The sequence below is a fragment of the Podarcis liolepis genome (genome assembly GCF_965112155.1).
Source record: "Podarcis liolepis genome assembly, chromosome: 1".
NCBI classification, from domain to species: Eukaryota; Metazoa; Chordata; class Lepidosauria; order Squamata; family Lacertidae; genus Podarcis; species Podarcis liolepis.
The window spans coordinates 116,666,248-116,683,719 of record NC_139554.1 but is presented as its reverse complement, the minus strand read 5'-3'; the positions used below and the strand labels follow the sequence as shown (position 1 = coordinate 116,683,719).

General features: G+C 43.1%; 1 protein-coding gene across 3 annotated transcripts in view; it reads left to right on the top strand.

Annotated features, from left to right (window-relative positions):
* RAPGEF4 (Rap guanine nucleotide exchange factor 4) overlaps window positions 1-17,472 on the top strand; it is a 166,137-nt gene that overhangs the window by 147,169 nt on the left and 1,496 nt on the right. For all 3 annotated transcript variants that reach the window (XM_083467925.1, XM_083467926.1, XM_083467927.1), the window contains 7 exons: window positions 3,568-3,693; window positions 4,837-5,015; window positions 8,765-8,855; window positions 10,808-10,858; window positions 11,545-11,632; window positions 11,982-12,046; window positions 17,053-17,107. In XM_083467925.1, the coding sequence (XP_083324051.1) occupies window positions 3,568-3,693; window positions 4,837-5,015; window positions 8,765-8,855; window positions 10,808-10,858; window positions 11,545-11,632; window positions 11,982-12,046; window positions 17,053-17,107 (655 nt within the window). The remainder of the gene's footprint in view (window positions 1-3,567; window positions 3,694-4,836; window positions 5,016-8,764; window positions 8,856-10,807; window positions 10,859-11,544; window positions 11,633-11,981; window positions 12,047-17,052; window positions 17,108-17,472) is intronic.

Sequence of the window (17,472 nt, the reverse complement as noted above, 5' to 3'; positions counted from 1 at the left end):
GGGTCCACTTCCAGAGACCTGAATTATTATTATTATAAAGTGCTTTTTTGTCCTTTCATTCAGAGCAGTTTTCGTTGGCAGGCCGGCATGAATTAAGTCCCTCGCTCCAAGCCTTGATCGTGGCTCTTGTCCCCTCAAAATGAGACACTTTGTAGGATTCAATCCATTTCATAGGAACTGTGAAATGGAAGCTTTGACGTCGCTTCAGATACAAAAATAGTTTTGGATCACGGTTGTTTAAAATATAAAGGAAGCAACTAAATTTAAATGCGAATGTAAATTTTGTTTAGGTGGTAGCGTGCTTCTGGCATGCCGACGCTTGCGTCCTTCATTCATCATTTTAAAGAGCCTACTGTATTTTGGACACAGCAGGCAGGTTGCAAAGAGCTGTAGGCAAGAGTTTTGGCATTTGCCTGGCACTAAGGAGCAGCGCTTTGGGGTTTTTGGGGAAGGGGTGGGGATCCTTCCTTTGCAGTCCTTTGTGTTTAAAAGATTGGGAGATCTTCAGAGTAGATACAAATGTAGTTGAAGGATAGCCAAAGATGGGTACATCCACGGAACTCTCTCAGTCCTGGTTCGTAATCATAGTAAAAGGCACTGTCTCATTCATTTTAACAACAACAACAAAAATCAGTGCCTTCTACTGAATCAGTAAAATTTAAAAGCCCTTGGCTTGGCTTGGGTTGTGCCTGCGTTTTTTGGTGCTTTCGACCATTATTCCTTCTACTCCTTAGGAAAGCTTGCGTTTAGGATAGCCTTAAAAGTGCCAGGCAAAAGCTTCCAGTTTTATGTTAATGTTTAGGGAACATATTGCAATATGGAAACAATTTGGAAAGGGAAATGTTGTCAATGAACTGCACTGCCCTCTAGTGGAGTAAAAAGCAGCTAGGAAGGATAGCTTCACCTATCGTTGGGCGGCTGCCAGCTCAAATTACTGGTAACTAAAATGCAAACGGTGTTAAGTTAACTCTTCTTAATGCAGGACTGTAGATATCAGCTCCGCTTACAAATTCAAGTGGGGAGCCGATTCTGATCAATTAAAATCCTTCAAAATGGAACATCTCATATCTTACATGATTCTGCCTCTGCAGCTACAATTCAAGCTATGAATGGCAACCAACATGTTGTCTAGTCTCTAAACCCTGTTTTCCCAAGGTCAAAAGAATCCTCATAGGAGACCCTTACAATCCACTCGCCGTTGCATCACTCACAAGCTGAGAGAGATAGAAATGCCATTTCTTAGCAGATGGAACATTTCGCTATAGATTAATGCAATGTTAACATTGCTTAGCATTTATAGAGCGCTTTAGAGTCCGAAGTATTTTGCATGGATTATCTCAGTAGCTTTAAGTGGTTAACATCGTCCCCGTTCTGCTTGCTGAGTCGGGGTGAGGCCAGCATAACAGCAGCATACCTAAGGCTGTGCAGAATTTCAACCCAATATTTTCAGCTCACATATTCATCACAACACAGCATTAGTTCTCTTTAGGTCATCTATCAAACACGCAAACTTTCCATTCGCGCACCAGGCGGCATCTTCATTCCTCGCGTTACGTGGCATGGGAAAACGCCGTTTTGATGTTTCTTGTTTGTTTTAATGAAAGATGGGAACAATTAAGATTAATTTAGCCCGCACTTTGTATGTGCATATAGCTGTAATTAATATAATTGTGAGTGAAGGTCATGTGGAAACAAATGGCAGATAATGAATGGTATATTTATTCATGAGTGTACTCTTCGTATGTCAGAAGCCCCCGGTGTCAAGTAAACAAAAGAAGATTCCCCAGATGATTCCTAGGTCTGGAGATATGTGCTGTAAATGGCTTGTAAACGCGCAAGGATTTCTCCCCAGCCTGTTTCCTAAAGTGATATTTGCCCCGCTGGGGAAAACACACAGTGGGTACAAAAGGGCCCAGGCAACTCCAGGAAGCAATGGGTGCCCCCTATTAGGAAGCATGGAAAGCCACTGCCAGTCAGTGTAGACTGGGCTAGATAGACCACCGGCCTCACTTTTCCTGGCAGCTTTCTCCTGTATTCTTCCGCCCTGCAATGCAGCAGGAATGATGCATGAGAGAGAAAGAGATTTATATCATTGTATTTTAAGGCTGCTTTGTTTCAGTTATTCGACCTGACCTGGCCACAGTGATCCATGCGAGGGTCACCTCCAGGCTTGACTACTGTAATTTGCTCTACGTGGGGCTGCCCTTGAAGCTGTCCCAGAAACTCCAGCGGGTGCAGAATGCTGCAGCGAGGCTCCTCACGGGGTCTCTGCCATGGGAGCATATTCACCCAGTGCTTTTCCAGCTGCACTGGCTCCCGGTGGAGTACAGGGTCAGATTTAAGGTGCTGCTTTTGACCTTTAAAGCCCTTCAAGGCCTAGGACCCTGGTACCTACGGGACCGCCTCTCCCAGTATGCCCCACGGAGAGCCTCAAGGTCCATAAATAGCAACACCCTAGAGGTCCCGGGCCCTAAGGAAGTCAGATTAGCCTCAACCAGAGCCAGGGCCTTTTCAACTCTGGCTCCGGCCTGGTGGAACACTCTGCCTCATGAGACCAGGGCCCTGCAGGATCTGATTTCTTTTCGCAGGGCTTGTAAGACAGAGTTGTTCCGCCTGGCCTTTGGCTCGGAGCCAATTTGATTCCCTCCCCCTCTTTCTTTTTCCTTTTCCTTTCTCCTCCTGTGATGAGGCTACATTTTAATATTTTAATGTTTCAGTATTTTAATGTTGTATTTTAATTTTGTTTTTAAGTTGTAATCATTCAACTTGTTTTTATTATTGCTTGTTAGCCGCCCTGAGCCCGGCCTTGGCTGGGGAGGGCGGGGTATAAATAAAAATAATTATTATTATTATTATTATTGTTATTATTATTATTATTTGTTTCCTGCAGCAAGGAAAACAATGAAACCTAGCTCACGTTGTTGGCATCCACCTGTCTCAAGAGACAATGGACAGAGCCTCCAGGGGTGAAGTCAAATTGCTGTGCTGGCAGCGTCAAAGTGACCTCCCCAGAGCACAAGCCTGGGCAATGGGTGTGGAGGCCCTGGGCTGCCCAGATGACAAGGCCCCCCTCTCAGCCTTGCTGATGTGGTCCAAAGGAAAGCAGAGCAATAGGTTTGGCACCAGCTTGGCTGCAGCAGCTGCTGGAAGGAGGCGTACAAGGCACCGTCCAACCGCCTTAGGGACTGCACTCCAGATTTGTATAGGGTTTACTGCTTAGCCTTTTCTTCTCTTGAAGATATCCCACAAGGCAGCAGAGGTTTAGGATAAGAGTTTCCCTTCTCCTAGATGGGCTACCTTTGCAGGTTGACGAGTCCCCCTTGCCCTTACCTAGCTCACAGTGACAATCACCCCTGTATGCTTTTCTCTGTGCGTTTATGCAGCAATGTGCGTGTTGTGCATTTAACTTCGAAGCCATTATTTTTGTTTTGTGCTGTGACCAATATCCACACAGTCAATTTTATACAAGCGTGCAAAAAAGCAAAACAGAAAAAGAGCTGTTAAAACAGAGTGAGGGATCAGGTGGATGAGAACGTTTACAGACAGCTTCGTCATTATTTTTCCCAGGTTCCACTGCAGGAACAAGAAGGCCCATCGACTGGGACTGTGGGAATGTTTGAACTCATGAGCTCCAAAGACTTAGCGTATCAAATGACCATTTATGAGTGGGAGCTTTTCAACTGCGTGCATGAGGTGAGGAGAATTCTCATGCTTGTCCCATCACAAGGCTGAGACAGAAGTGGCTAACATGGCAGGGCAGAGTTGCGACAGAACTAGGTCTCTTCCCAGTGCACCTACGCCATGTTGGCCTTCCCATTCCTTTGCCCCCACACCCGTCTCTCTCTCTCCCAGTAAGCAGCAGTAGCGCATTTGCCAGGAACTTAGTCTTGCAGCTCTGACCCCCCTGGACGGAGTGCTTCTGGGCTGCAAAATTCGGTGGTAAAATCCAGAGGCGGTAGAATGAGTTTTATCACTTCAGACTGCAAGTGCAGAACGCCATTTGGCACACCAGGGAGCTCTAACATTTCTGCCAATTCTTAAGTGAAAGGAAAACGTTTCTGTTTCTGGAAATATTACACAATTTGGGAGAAATTGAAATACGTTCAAATACTTTCTTATCAAACCTAATCTTACATTGTTGCTTATAAAATTTTAACTTAGGCTGCATTCACACGGCAGTTTATTCTGTTTTTATTTTTTTTTATTTATATTTGGCCCTTCATGTGATTGAAAAGCCACGTCCAGAAATGCAAGTTTAGCACTCATTTCCATACTATTTGCAAACAGAGCTCTCTCTGCTTCTTTTGTAGCAACTAACATGGAAAAGAGAAGCAAACTTGCAGCATTTTCCACTATAGTTCCAATATAATGTGGAACTTAACAGGGAAAGTCATGAAAATGGAATAAACTGCTTTGTGAATGCAACCTTAGTTAACAGCGCGTAATGTTGGGCTCTTTCATATATCCTGGCTTGTTCCGAAGCTTTCAGCCGTATTTTCCAAGTAACAATAAAATGGGAAACTATAGTTAATGGAAGTTAATGGCTGGTTTACAAACTTATGCAAAGGTGTGGCCGGCGCACGTATTCATAAGTTGACAAGACTCTTGTCTACTACAATCAACTAGAAGGAGAATTTAGTCAGCTTTTGGGAAGAGAGGAGGAACAGAAATGTGATCAGAGAACACTTGCTACATAGCAAGATCCAACCCTCAGACTATTTGGAAACGTAACTAGAGATTTGTTCCAGGGCTGTTCTTTTTTTTTCTTTTTAAAAAAGCACAAATCATTTGTCTAACCCTGATGTTCTCCCCCTCCTCCTTTTTCCCCTCCCCTAGTTGGAACTGGTCTACCACACATTTGGGAGACACAATTTTAAGAAGACCACAGCGAATCTGGATTTGTTTTTGCGAAGGTTCAATGAACTCCAGTTCTGGGTAGTCACAGAGATTTGTCTTTGTTCCCAACTCAGCAAACGTGTCCAGCTCTTAAAGAAGTTCATCAAGATTGCAGCCCAGTAAGTATAGCTCAACGACTTTAACGTTGCAACTCCTGTAAAGTTCCCTGGGAATGAGAGGAAGTCCCATTGAACTGAATGGGGCTTACTTTTCAGTAGGCATGTACAGTGGTACCTTGGTTCTCAAACTTAATCCGTCCTTTCCAAAAGCAAAGCGTTCCAAAACCAAGGCATGCTTTCCCATAGAAAGTAATGCAAAACGGATCAATCTGTTCCAGACTTTTTAAGACAACCTCTAAAACAGCAATTGAACATAAATTTGGCTATCTAATGAGATCATTGATCCATAAAATTAAAACAATAATCAGTGTACTGTACTATAAAATAAATAAGGCAGTATTGTAGATGATACAAATTAAAATTATTATTTTTTCTTACCTGCACTGATGATAGTCATTGTTTGGATGGGGGGCTTTTATCCATTTCCACAGTCACACAATCAATCAATCAATCAATAGCTGAACTGGGTTCCACACAGTCACAAAAACAAATAAACCAAAAAAGCCTCAAAAGCAAAAACGCAAAATAAATAGCAAAAACAAAAGCACCAAACTTAATCTGTTCTGGAAATTGGTTTGACTTCCAAAATGTTCGAAAATCAAGGCACAGCTTTTGAGTGGTGCAGGCACCCCGGAAACAATAGCTGATAGCCACATCGGAGCTTTGGCTTCCGAAAAACGTTCGAAAACCAGAAACACTTACTTCCGGGTTTTTGGTGTCTGGGAACCAAGGCGTTTGAGAACCAAGGTACAGGATTGCACTATGGCAAGAGAGGTGTAAAATATGTCCTTATTTTGGGATATTCCACCTGCCATGGACTGGAAGCCACAGCAGACTGCTGTAGACTTCACATGATCGGTTTTCTGTCTCTGGCAGGATGAGTAAGAATTCTTTTGTATGAAGATTTGTTCTGCATCAGAGATAGTTATTTCTTATTGCCTCTCAGACTGCCTGTGAGAAAGGAATTGTCTAGGAGCGGTCTGACCATTGCATGATTTTATATTCTTATTTATTATACTTATTTGTTGCTTCCCAATTGCCAAAATGAGACACAAAGCAACTTACAAAAAAAAAGAACATTAAAAGCAAACGTAAAACATATAATTGAACAGCCTAAAATACACAAATTATATATAATGTGTGTGTGTGTGTGTGTGTGTGTGTATAAATAAACAGATCTAACTCCACTCCACCCCACTAAAATAAAGATCCAAAGGCTTGGGTGAATGAGAGTGTTTTTGCCTGTGGGACACGGGTGGTGCTGTGGGTTAAACCACAGAGCCAAGGACTTGCCAATCAGAGGGTTGGCGGTTCGAATCCCCGCGACGGGGTGAGCTCCCGTTGCTCGGTCCCTGCTCCTGCCAACCCAGCAGTTCAAAAGCATGTCAAAGTGCAAGTAGATAAATAGGTACTGCTCCGGCGGGAAGGTAAACGGTGTTTCCGTGTGCTGCTCTGGTTTGCCAGAAGTGGCTTAGTCATGCTGGCCACGTGACCCGGAAGATGTATACCGGCTCCCTCAGCCAATAAAGCAAGATGAGCGCCGCAACCCCAGAGTCGGTCACGACTGGACCTAATGGTCAGGGGTCCCTTTACCTTTACTTAACACCAGCTAGTGATGGCGCCAGTCTGCCAGAATCTGGGTTTTCCCCATTTTGTAAAGTCCAAATTCTCCATAGGACACCCAGCATCATCACTGCAGGTAGCATAGGTTATGCTTCCATTATTATCCTACGCAATGATACTGGTACGGAATGTGGCAGGCCACATTCAAAGACTTGCAGTGCATTAACGGTGTAAAGAGAATGGAATCCCCGTTTTTAGCCATTTTTGCACACAGCTGTTCTGCATTCTGTCCAGCAGAGGGCAGTAGCACATATAGATAAGAACAAAATGTGGTTCCTTTTCCTAATCATTAGCAGAAAACAGGAATAAATTTCATTAAGCTAAATAATTTGAACAATTTCCTTATATACACTATTTTTAAAACACACACAGCCCCCGCCCCCCCCCAGGCGCACAAACACTGATGAACATTTACTTTCAGTATGGAAAAAAATATATCAGGGAAAACATCAGCATTGCCTGAGGCAAGCAGATAACTAATATCCCAGAATCACTACTTACAGGATTAACCTCATGTTAATTCCCGTTTGACAACCTCCTGTTTCTGTCAATATCCCCCCCCCCCCCGTCTCTGTAAATTGGAAATAGCTAAAGTTCTCGGGATCTTTTTTATTTATTGAATGCAAATAGTTGGGCAGATTTGATATTCCTAATATAAAACGATGACATCTTATTTCTGTTATTTCAGTTTCGTGGAGCTGTTCTTCGCAGTAAAAAAAAAATCGCTACTATGGCAACATGGTTTTTTTTGTGTGTGTTAACTATACAGTGAAACAGGAAAATGTAATGGGATCATGAGGTCGATCAAATGTAGTTTTGCTCAAAATAGGTGAATTTCAAGGATGCGAGTGGATATTGTTTGTGAATGACTTGCCTCAAGCTGTACCCATGTGAACTTGCTGTGATCCAGAAAACTCTGGAAGCACCATGTGGCCCATGGATTTGTCTGGGTTTCCAAAGAAAGGGAGAGAGACGGAATGGCTCCTCCTTATTTTATTTGCTCCACCCACTTTTGGTTCTTGCTCGTTCCACCATGAAATGTGGTCCACGTTTGCCTTTCCCCATGAGTTAAAGGACCCTCATGGGGGGGGGGGTGAAGGTTCCTTAGCTTTGTCCTAAACCAGTAGCGGAGAACCTAACAGTTTAGCCCAGATATCTCTTCCCCACAAACCACCTCCAGATATTTACTGAACTGCAGCTCCCATCGTGCCTGACAAGTGACATGATGGGAGTTGGAGTCCGAGAACTTCTAAACATTGACTAGTCCTGTGCTGGGGTGCTGAGCATTCTGGGGGTATTACCCGTGACAATTTCATCACAGATAAGGGGAAGGTTTGGCACGGAGAATACATATGTGATTTCCCTCACCCGAACATGATTCAGATGTATAAAACATATTTTTCCCCCCGATAGTTTTTTGCTCCCCCATAGTTAACATAAATGCTCCCCCATAGTTAACATCAAAACATAAATGCAAATACAACATTAAAAACTAACAACAGCAGAGATAAAAATTACCATGTAGGTTACCAGAACACCATAGGATCTTATGGGGAAATGTCCCCTTGCACCAACAGAAGCAACGTTTGAATTCGGCCTTTGTCTCTTAGCAGGTTATGTTAGTTTTGTTTCTCTAAATTGGAAGCTGAATTTCTGCTGAATGGGACTCCCAAAACCTAGCTAAGTGAGCATTGTTTTTGGAAATGCCCCGAGGATGGTGTTCATTGAGTGGAAGAGAATTAAGAAATACGTAGAACAAAAATAAAGTGGTATGAAGAGGTATTTTAAGGAGTATCAGAATAAGACGCTAAGTGGTGAGATTGTGGGTGTATTATTAAACCTTTCTTGTTTCACAATTGCTTGTGATTTGATGTAATCCTCAAGAGGCTAACTTGGAAGTCAGTCCGGGTGATTCAGATGGTTTGCTTGTGAGAAAATATGCTCAGAATTGCAACCGAAGGAGTTAGTCTAAAATAAATACAGTAGGATATCCTTACAAGCACGATAATAAGACTTGTCTGGATGAATACTTCCAAAATATAGAAGCACTCTAGAAGCTAGGCTTTCTGATTCTCAGTTTGTCCCCCCCCCCCACCCAATCAAACTGTGGACCTCTTCTTTTCTAGTTGCAAGGAATACAAAAACTTGAATTCCTTTTTCGCTTTGATCATGGGACTGAGCAACGTTGCGGTAAGCCGCCTCACAATGACCTGGGAGGTGAGTGCAGAGTAAATCCTAGTTCTACAAATGTCGCCGCCTTTCATTTCTTCCTTTGATTTTTCTGCTTTTGCACATCGTGGTAAACCGTCATTGACAGTTCACCACGAATGCAGAGACTTCTCCCAATTTGCTCCTCCCCTACCGGGAAGAATGAACCATGATCCCTAGCTGAGCATTACACCACAGAGCGCAAGATGAAGTCAAGAGTTCCTTTTCTCTTACCATTCATGGTTTGTTCAGAGCAAAACAAGTCGCGGTTCCTAGTGATTTCATCACACTAAGCCCTGGGATTGTGGTTCTGTGCCATTGCTTGTGCTAAGGGAGGAGTGAAGCGGTAGTGATCTCTGCATTCACAGTAAACCATTTACCATTGTTTACAGTGGCAGTGGAACCAAACGTAAGAAGGGCTGTGCTGGATCAGGCCAGTGACCCTACTAGTTAAGAAGCCCTAAACAGCCTCGGTCCAGTATATCTGAAGGAGCGTCTCCACCCCCATTGTTTTACCCGGACATTGAGGTCCAGTACTGAGGGCCTTCTGGCTGTTCCCTCACTGAGAGAAGCGAGGTTACAGGGAACCAGGCAGAGGACCTTCTCGGTAGTGGCACCCGCCCTGTGGAACACCTTCCCACTAGATGTCAAAGAGAACAACAACTACCAAACTTTTAGAAGACATCTGAAGGCAGCCCTGTTTAGGGAAGCTTTTAATGTTTGATGTATTACTGTATTTTAATATTTAGTTGGAAGCTGCCCAGAGTGGCTGGGGAGGCCCAGCCAGATGGTGGGCTATAAATAATAAATTATTATTATTATTATTATTATTAAGAATCCTTTTCTTACAGTAGCCAACCAGATGCCTATGCGAAGCCTACAAGCAGTTTCCTGCAACTGGTATTCAGAAGCCTGCACTGGGACACAATTGAGTGTTAGATAAAAAAAAGAAAAGATGTTTAAAATGAGTACAGTCGTACTCATTGGCATTCAGAAGGTTTTGGGTTCAATCCCTACCATCTCCAGGGAGGGCTGGGAACGATTCTCTGCCTGAAACCCAGGATAGCCATTGCTAGTCAACGGGGATGCGAATGAGCTCAATGGACCTAATGGTCTGACTGCTAATGAGCTCAATGGACCTAATAGCAATGAACTCAGCATAAGGCAGCTTCCTATGTTCCTGTGAGGGAGCTGATGGTCATTTAAAAACAACAAGTCAAAAGTCCCCTGTAGCTCAGAGAACTAGTGTATACATTTGTTGGATCCTGACCTTAGTCATACGTATTCTAGCAATGATAACAAAGGAGAGAGAGAAAGAGAAACAGCGACCTTTGGTTCCAGAGCTAGTTCAGATTATATATGGTAGTCCATATTATACAGCACCTTCCGGAAGTGCTGGAACTTGAGGAACGATTGGCCTGTGTACACATTGTAGAGGTCTGTTGTTCTTTAATGTAAATAATTTCGCCAGATCACTGCTCCCAAGGACGTCATTATTTATTTCTTAAATGCGCTGCACTAAAGATGGTGCCGATGTGAAACTTGAAACAGATGTGTCTTCTTCATCCCCTCCCCACAAAAAAACCCCCAAACAAATCCTGAACGCTGGGAAATCCACACTGGCATGTGGACCGCTTTGCTGTTCCATAACCTCTGCGAACCAAGAGAAAATCTCTCTGGCATTTCCCAGGGTATTGGGGGAGGGGTGTATTTTGGATCCCAAACGGCTAAAAGCTTCGTGGCTCTCTATTTATAATCTGGTTGCTAGGAGACTTACTATATTTTTCCCCCCGCAGCTGCATTGTTGTAAACCTGTGGCAAAAGAGCAAGTCTTTTTCCATCTCGGGGCTGTGTTGTAGGAACTGTGCGTTGGGGAGATTCAGTCCGCCTCACACACAGTTCAGTCCATCTTGATTCGATTACAGGCTTCCCACATGTGCGCTTGTCTCTTTTCTTGACAGAAACTTCCGAGCAAGTTCAAGAAGATCTATGCAGAGTTTGAAAGCTTAATGGTAACTGGCTTAATGCTTAAGTGTGCGCTACCTGGATTCACCCTGGGTTCTGAACTCCTGATCTGAATTAGTCTATTTCCCAACGTTTTATGTGTCCTTGTGTGACTTTAAGGAATTTATGAGCCCGCCACAGCACTGATAAAACAAGCATGTATGACTAATAAATTATACTCTCAGGGAGCCTATTCTGAGAAAATATATGCCCTATTTAAAGTCAGCCTGGGAAATTTAGAAAACTTTATCATCCCTTGATATTTCTGCTAGATTCTATATTCCAACCAGCATGCATTATTGATACAGATTTAGGGTTTTAGAGCTTTGTAGAGATGGCTCAGCGAATGCATAAAGGAGAAGCATGCAACAGTTCTCTTCTTCAGATAAGCACGCTGTTTAATAACCACACCTCTAGCTGTATTTTCCCTTTTGATAATAAACACTTCTTTTGTTAAGTAATTACACTCTCATCAGACAGCACGTAACTTATAAGGAACAGGCAGCTAATGAAATGGATGATTACTATCTTTCCAAAGAAGTGTTGAAAGAAGACTATCCTTATTATGAACGAAGCAAAAATTAGGTTATGAAATTATTACATTTTTTTTAAAAAAACACACAACTGTTAACTAACAAATATTTGTATTTTACGAAATACTTGCACAGGTCTGACTGTGTCTTTTCCCCCCCAGGACCCATCAAGAAATCACAGGGCCTACAGACTGATGGTAGCTAAACTTCAACCTCCCGTTATTCCATTCATGCCTTTACTCATAAAAGGTAACTATCTGAAGGGGGTGAAGAGCATGTAATAATAATAATAATAATAATAATAATAATAATAATAATAATAATAATAATAATAATAATCTCAAATGATACTTTTGATCCCCGTTTCCCCATTTTGCAGAAGTCCTAAGAAAGAAAAAGGTTCTTTCACAAATCTAAGCGTTACTGTCTAAATGTTACTTTTTTCTTTTTCTTTTACTTTTTACAAGTAAATGCTTTGAATGGGCAATAGCATGTAGGAAGTGAGAAAGCTGGTCCATTTTCTCAGTGTCTGGATATCTATATATGTCGGATTCAACTATTGCCAGTTACACAGGTGGTGCCTTTATTTGTATTGCAGACATGACATTTATCCATGAAGGGAACAAGACCTTCATCGACAATCTAGTGAACTTTGAAAAAATGGTAAGTAGGGCATATTACTAAAGCAAGATTTTCGATGGCTCTGGAAGAGTGATGACTGAACACTGGGCGTTACCTACAGAAATGGGTGGGGGAAAACTGATTCCCATTGCTTTTGGGATGTGGGTCCACCCCATAGTTGTACAAAAAGGGCTGCGTAGCAGGCTGGCCCCAGGACAAGGCAGGCTTTCAGACTGGAAAATATTTCAGAGGGCAGCAGGTTTCAGTTCAGAGTAAAATCTATTGCCTTTCTGGGTTGCAGATCTGTGTTGTTAAGTACAGTCGTACCTTGGTTTTTGAACAGCTTAGTTCTCGAACGTTTTGGCTCCCAAACGCCACAAACCCGGAAGTGACTGTTCCGGTTTGTAAAGTATTTTTAGAAGCCGAACATCCGAAGGGGCTTCCGATTGGCTGCAGGAGTTTCCTGCAGCCAATCAGAAGCCGCACTTTGGTTTCCAAACGTTTTGGAAGTCGGACAGACTTCCAGAACGGATTCCGTTCAACTTCCAAGGTATATACTGTATACTGTTTTGTTGCTTTTATGTACAGTGGTACCTTGGGTTAAGTACTTAATTCGTTCCGGAGGTCCGTTCTTAACCTGAAACTGTTCTTAACCTGAAGCACCACTTTAGCTAATGGGGCCTCCAGCTGCTGCCGCACCGCCGGAACCCAATTTCTGTTCTTATCCTGAAGCAAAGTTCTTAACCTGAAGCACTATTTCTGGGTTAGCGGAGTCTGTAACCTGAAGCGTATGTAACCTGAAGCGTATGTAACCCGAGGTACCACTGTATACCACTTGCATATTTTGAAATCCTAAGCAGTTTGGAAACGCTTTAAAGTGATTGGCAAATAAATGAACCACTGATTCAGTTCCATGGATCCAGCATAAAAAACATATTTTAAAGTTACTTGCCCCTTGCAGGTTAGTGTTTCTCATCTACATACTGCCAACGAAGCCACAGCAAGTTCTCTTACCAAAATCATTATTTATCTGCCTTTTTTCTCTCAGTAGCATGTTTTGCTGGCAGATGCCAATGGTTAGGCATATTCTGATCTACCTGGAATTTCCTGCTTCCTTAGGAAACGGACTTCCTTGACGCACATCAGTTAAAAGAATTCTGCTGCTTCCTTTCTTTTTCTCTTTTTTCTTTCACTTCTCGTTCAGACTACCTGTTCTCCAAATCAGCCTCTAGAGGGCAGCCTCTCACATACCAAGTCAATGGATTGTGTAATGGCATGTTAATAACACTGTACTATTTTTTATTATTATTTTAAAAAGCCTACCTATTTTAGAAGTATTTTGATTTTCCTAATGGATTTGGTACAGCATGTTGAGCAGGCAGTGGCATCCCTGGAGCCCGTAAGGACTGTCTGCATTAGACCACAAATTTAGAGGCCTTTTTGTTTGAGTTAGCACCCCTATAGTACGACAAAGGCACGGTTTTTTAAATGTTGCAGGTCTCTAACTTTAAGCATGCCAACGGAGCTCTTGTGAACGGATAGTTTTCTGTGCAAATAATAAAATAATAACCATAGCAACAAAATATTTTGAATATTAGTTGTCTGGAGAAATTGTTTATGAGGTAAATAATATTTTTTTATTTTTTTAAAAAAGGTCAGGGAGATAAAGGCCTTAGATTTCCCCTCACATGCCCATTTTCTACATGCAGGGAACATTTGTTTTTGCCCGAAAGACCATTCAGTACATCCCAGAGATGAAGGTTTGCCGCGTCGTCTGCTGTTTGGGAGAGTTGTGACTTAATCTGTGCCAAAAATCAAGCCCAGTGTGGCTTTAATTCCCCACCACCACCACCAAAAAAAAAAAAAACCCACAGAAGCTGGTTTTGCAAATTGCCTGATTCTGTGAGGCTGCCATTCACCTGTCAGGCTAGTGAGTTCTCCAGGACGAATTATGCAGTCAAATATTTGGCACCGGTGCTGTCGTGGGGGGGACACAGGGGACTAGAGGCCTAGAAGGACAGGCCTTCTCTGTCTTTAATAGCTGCGCTAAAGAAAGAGTCCTGGCAGGTGCCACTTTTCATGCAGGAATGACAAAAGCTGCTGAAATTTGCCTTTTTGCACAACTCCCGAAAGGCTCAGGAGTCCTGGTCAGGGTTTGTTTTTTTTAAAAATCCAGTCTTCACTAACCTACCTGTCACTTACTGACACAGCATCTTCTCCCAGTCCTGTTTTGCCTGATCCAGGCAATGGGGATAAAATGCAGCTGCAAAACTGTGGCTCCTAACCTGACCAAGAAAAAAAATCAAGGCTTCTGTTGTAGACGAAGAACCATAGCTGCCAAGCGTCCCTTATCCCGGCGCCGTGTCCCGCTGCTGTCCCTTATTGATGATGTCCCTTAAATTTCCCGGGTTTCAAAGGAAGCAGCTCCTCTCCCTCCCTCCCTGCCAGCCAGGGAGGAGGGAGGCTCCAACTGTGTTGCTTGGCTGCGTTGCTCACCCAATATGGAGTCTAAGAACGACTGGGGGTGGAGCTTGTATTCCTTGTGCCGATCAAATCGGCTGCGTTGCCTGGGGACTCGCCTTTGCTCAGCGCTTCCCAGCAGAGAGGTGACGGTGGTTTTCCTTGCTGCATCCCTTTTGCTGGGTTGCTGCGCTGTGGGAACCACCGCTTGAGGCTTCGTTTGGCTGCTGGATGGGCTTTCTGCCTTTGGCTCAGAGGGGCTCAGAAGTTGAACATACCTGTGCTGGGAAAATCCCTTATTTTGGCTGCTGATCCCTTATTTTCGAGGCTGCTGGTCCCTTATTTTCAAATCTGTAAGTTGACAGCTATGCGAAAAACTGCAGGTGCATAGCTGGGGGCCTAGCTAGAGAGTTTTGCCTTTATGCCTGGAGTTGGCCATGAGAGGAACATGCCTTCCTGATGGAAAAGCAAGATGCACAAGAACAGATTCCACTGTTGCCCCTGTCTCTCTCCCCCTCCCCAAATTCCTTGCATCAGGAAAAGAGCTTCTGGTGGCACTTATCTAATGTGCTTCGCGAGAATATCGCTGTCATGGTACTTGCTGAAAAGCAGCCCATAGGGGCTTTCCAAGACGCCTCTGCAACACAAGCTTCTCCATCCATGGCCGTACAAAAATAGTGCCACCAGCCACTGGTTCTCCTTTTTACTGAGACTCTTCACCCTTGAGGTGTGAAATGAGGATTAGCGAATTTGTGCATATTGGTTTTCAGGTTTTATGGAGCTGAACAAAAGGAATCCACGCACTGATCCTTATGGGGTGGTGGAAGAGAGGGCAAGCATTCTTTGGTTTTTGGAACATAAAGATTATGCAAAAAAAAAAGTGAAGTATGTGACTTAAACCCTTAGTGGTTTTTGTGTGGTGTGGTATGAATATTTATAACAACATTGGAGCCTGGGTCTAGGAATGGATTAGCAGAAAATGTCCTGGCTTGCTGCCACTAGTCTAGGCTGCCTGCAAGCTGAATTGGAACTGCAGGGTGAGATGACGGGGCAAGCCTGGAGAATTCATTGTAATGTATGGTTGGCTCTGTTTTGGAGGGATCCAGATTTAGTGCTGCATAACTTTCCAGCAATGGAGTTCCAAACCACACTGGGAAAACTTAAAACTATTTTTTTTGGGGGGGGGGAATGGGATACAAAGTTAGCAAACAGTTTGATTGTGGGGGTTGCATGTGTGTGAGTATTATTACAGCCGCACCTTGGATCCTGAACACCTTGCGAGTTGAACGTTGTGGCTTCCGAACCGTTTTGCAAATGTTCTTTGGAACGCCGCACCTTGCTTTCCGAACGTTTGGGAAGTCGAATGGACTTCCGGAACGGACTGTATTTTTTTTTTGCAGGACTTCGAATTCTTTGTTATCCCTCAGACGTTTGAATTTGTAAGTAGAGTCAACAATCTGCTGCTGGGTTTCCCAAACGTGGGTCTTCAGCTGTTTTTGGACTACAACTCCCATCATCCCTAGCTAACAGGACCAGCGGTCAGGAATGATGGGAATTGTAGTCCCAAACATCTGGAGAGCCACATTTGGGGAAACCCTGATCTACTGTTTCCCTTATGAAACATTACTAAGGCCAGCTTTACAACCAGTTTCAAAGCCAGATTCCTAAATGAAAAATAATAAAAAGAACCAGATTTATAACCATAAATTTAAAAAAAATGCAAAGGGTCCGTGCATTGTACAGTTATATGTTTTCCTGAGTCGTATTGGTCTGAAAGAGTCATTGGCAATCATTCTTCTTTGGTACAGTACCTTTCGGTAGATGTGGCTACGGGAATGTTGTGTTTGTGTTCACTGCTGTTTCCAAATGTTTGGTACTGCATGGTTTTTTAAAACACTCCCAGGTAAATGTAAGAATGAAACATAAATAAACACCTGTTCAGCATGGAGGAGGTCACTGAAAAGATTTTACCGGAACAGAAAAAGGATTAAACAAATTCATTCAACAGAGAGGACAGCAGAATCTTGCCTCCTTGTTCACAAGCAGTGTGTTTCTGAATAGCAGATACCTGGGGGCGACAAAAAAAGAAAGCAAATTGTCTCCATGTCCTATCAGCCTTCTTCAAGCTGGTATCCTCCAGGTGTTTTTGGGGTTTTTTTTACTACAACTCCCATCATCCTTGACAATTAGCTATACTAGCTGGGGCTGATGGTCTTTTTGTTTCAAAGCTTCTGGAAGACACCAGGCTGAATTATAAATAGCGCCTTGGTTTGATCCCACATGGTGATTTGCTTAGGTTGCATACAAACATTAATATTTTTTTTTTGCCATTCTTGCTGGAAGAGCCTCAGAGACCTTGTTCAGATACTGCAGAAAAGCACGTGTGGGGCATTTTGTCATTTCTGAACATAGGTGGAGCAGTCCATCTATAAATGCATCCCCATGTTGAAAGAGGCATGCCTATAGAAAAGTAGGGCTCCTGGAATGGGGAGGAAGTCTAGACTAAACCCTTTTTAATTCTGACAGGCTTGCTTGCCACATGCAGGACGATGGTTTTAATATGGTTGGCTATTATTTTTTCCTTTCAGCGTATGATTTCAAAAACCGTTAGGACAGTGAAATTCTGCCGGAGCCAGCCTTTCAGTAAGTATCAAAATATGTGTGTTGTTACTGATACAGTTGTTCCCTCTATGCCACAAGCTTATAGGCTGCGAACACAATCTGGAATTACAGCCTATGTTAGAGGCACAATCTAATTCTACTGAAATCAGGGTGTGCCTCCTGAGTCATTTTACTAGAGATATCAAGGTTTTGGGGGTTTTAATCAGGTTACCTATGCTGATAAAATAATGCACACCGTTCCTCCAGTGTTTGTGAAAAATAACCAAGGAGAGCTAAACGAAGCACCAATTTGTGGGACAAGGATTACAGAAGAATAGAGCAAGGTTAATTTGGAAGGGATGGAAGGACGGGGCTTTGTGAATGTGGCGTTCTGGCTTTGCATGTTT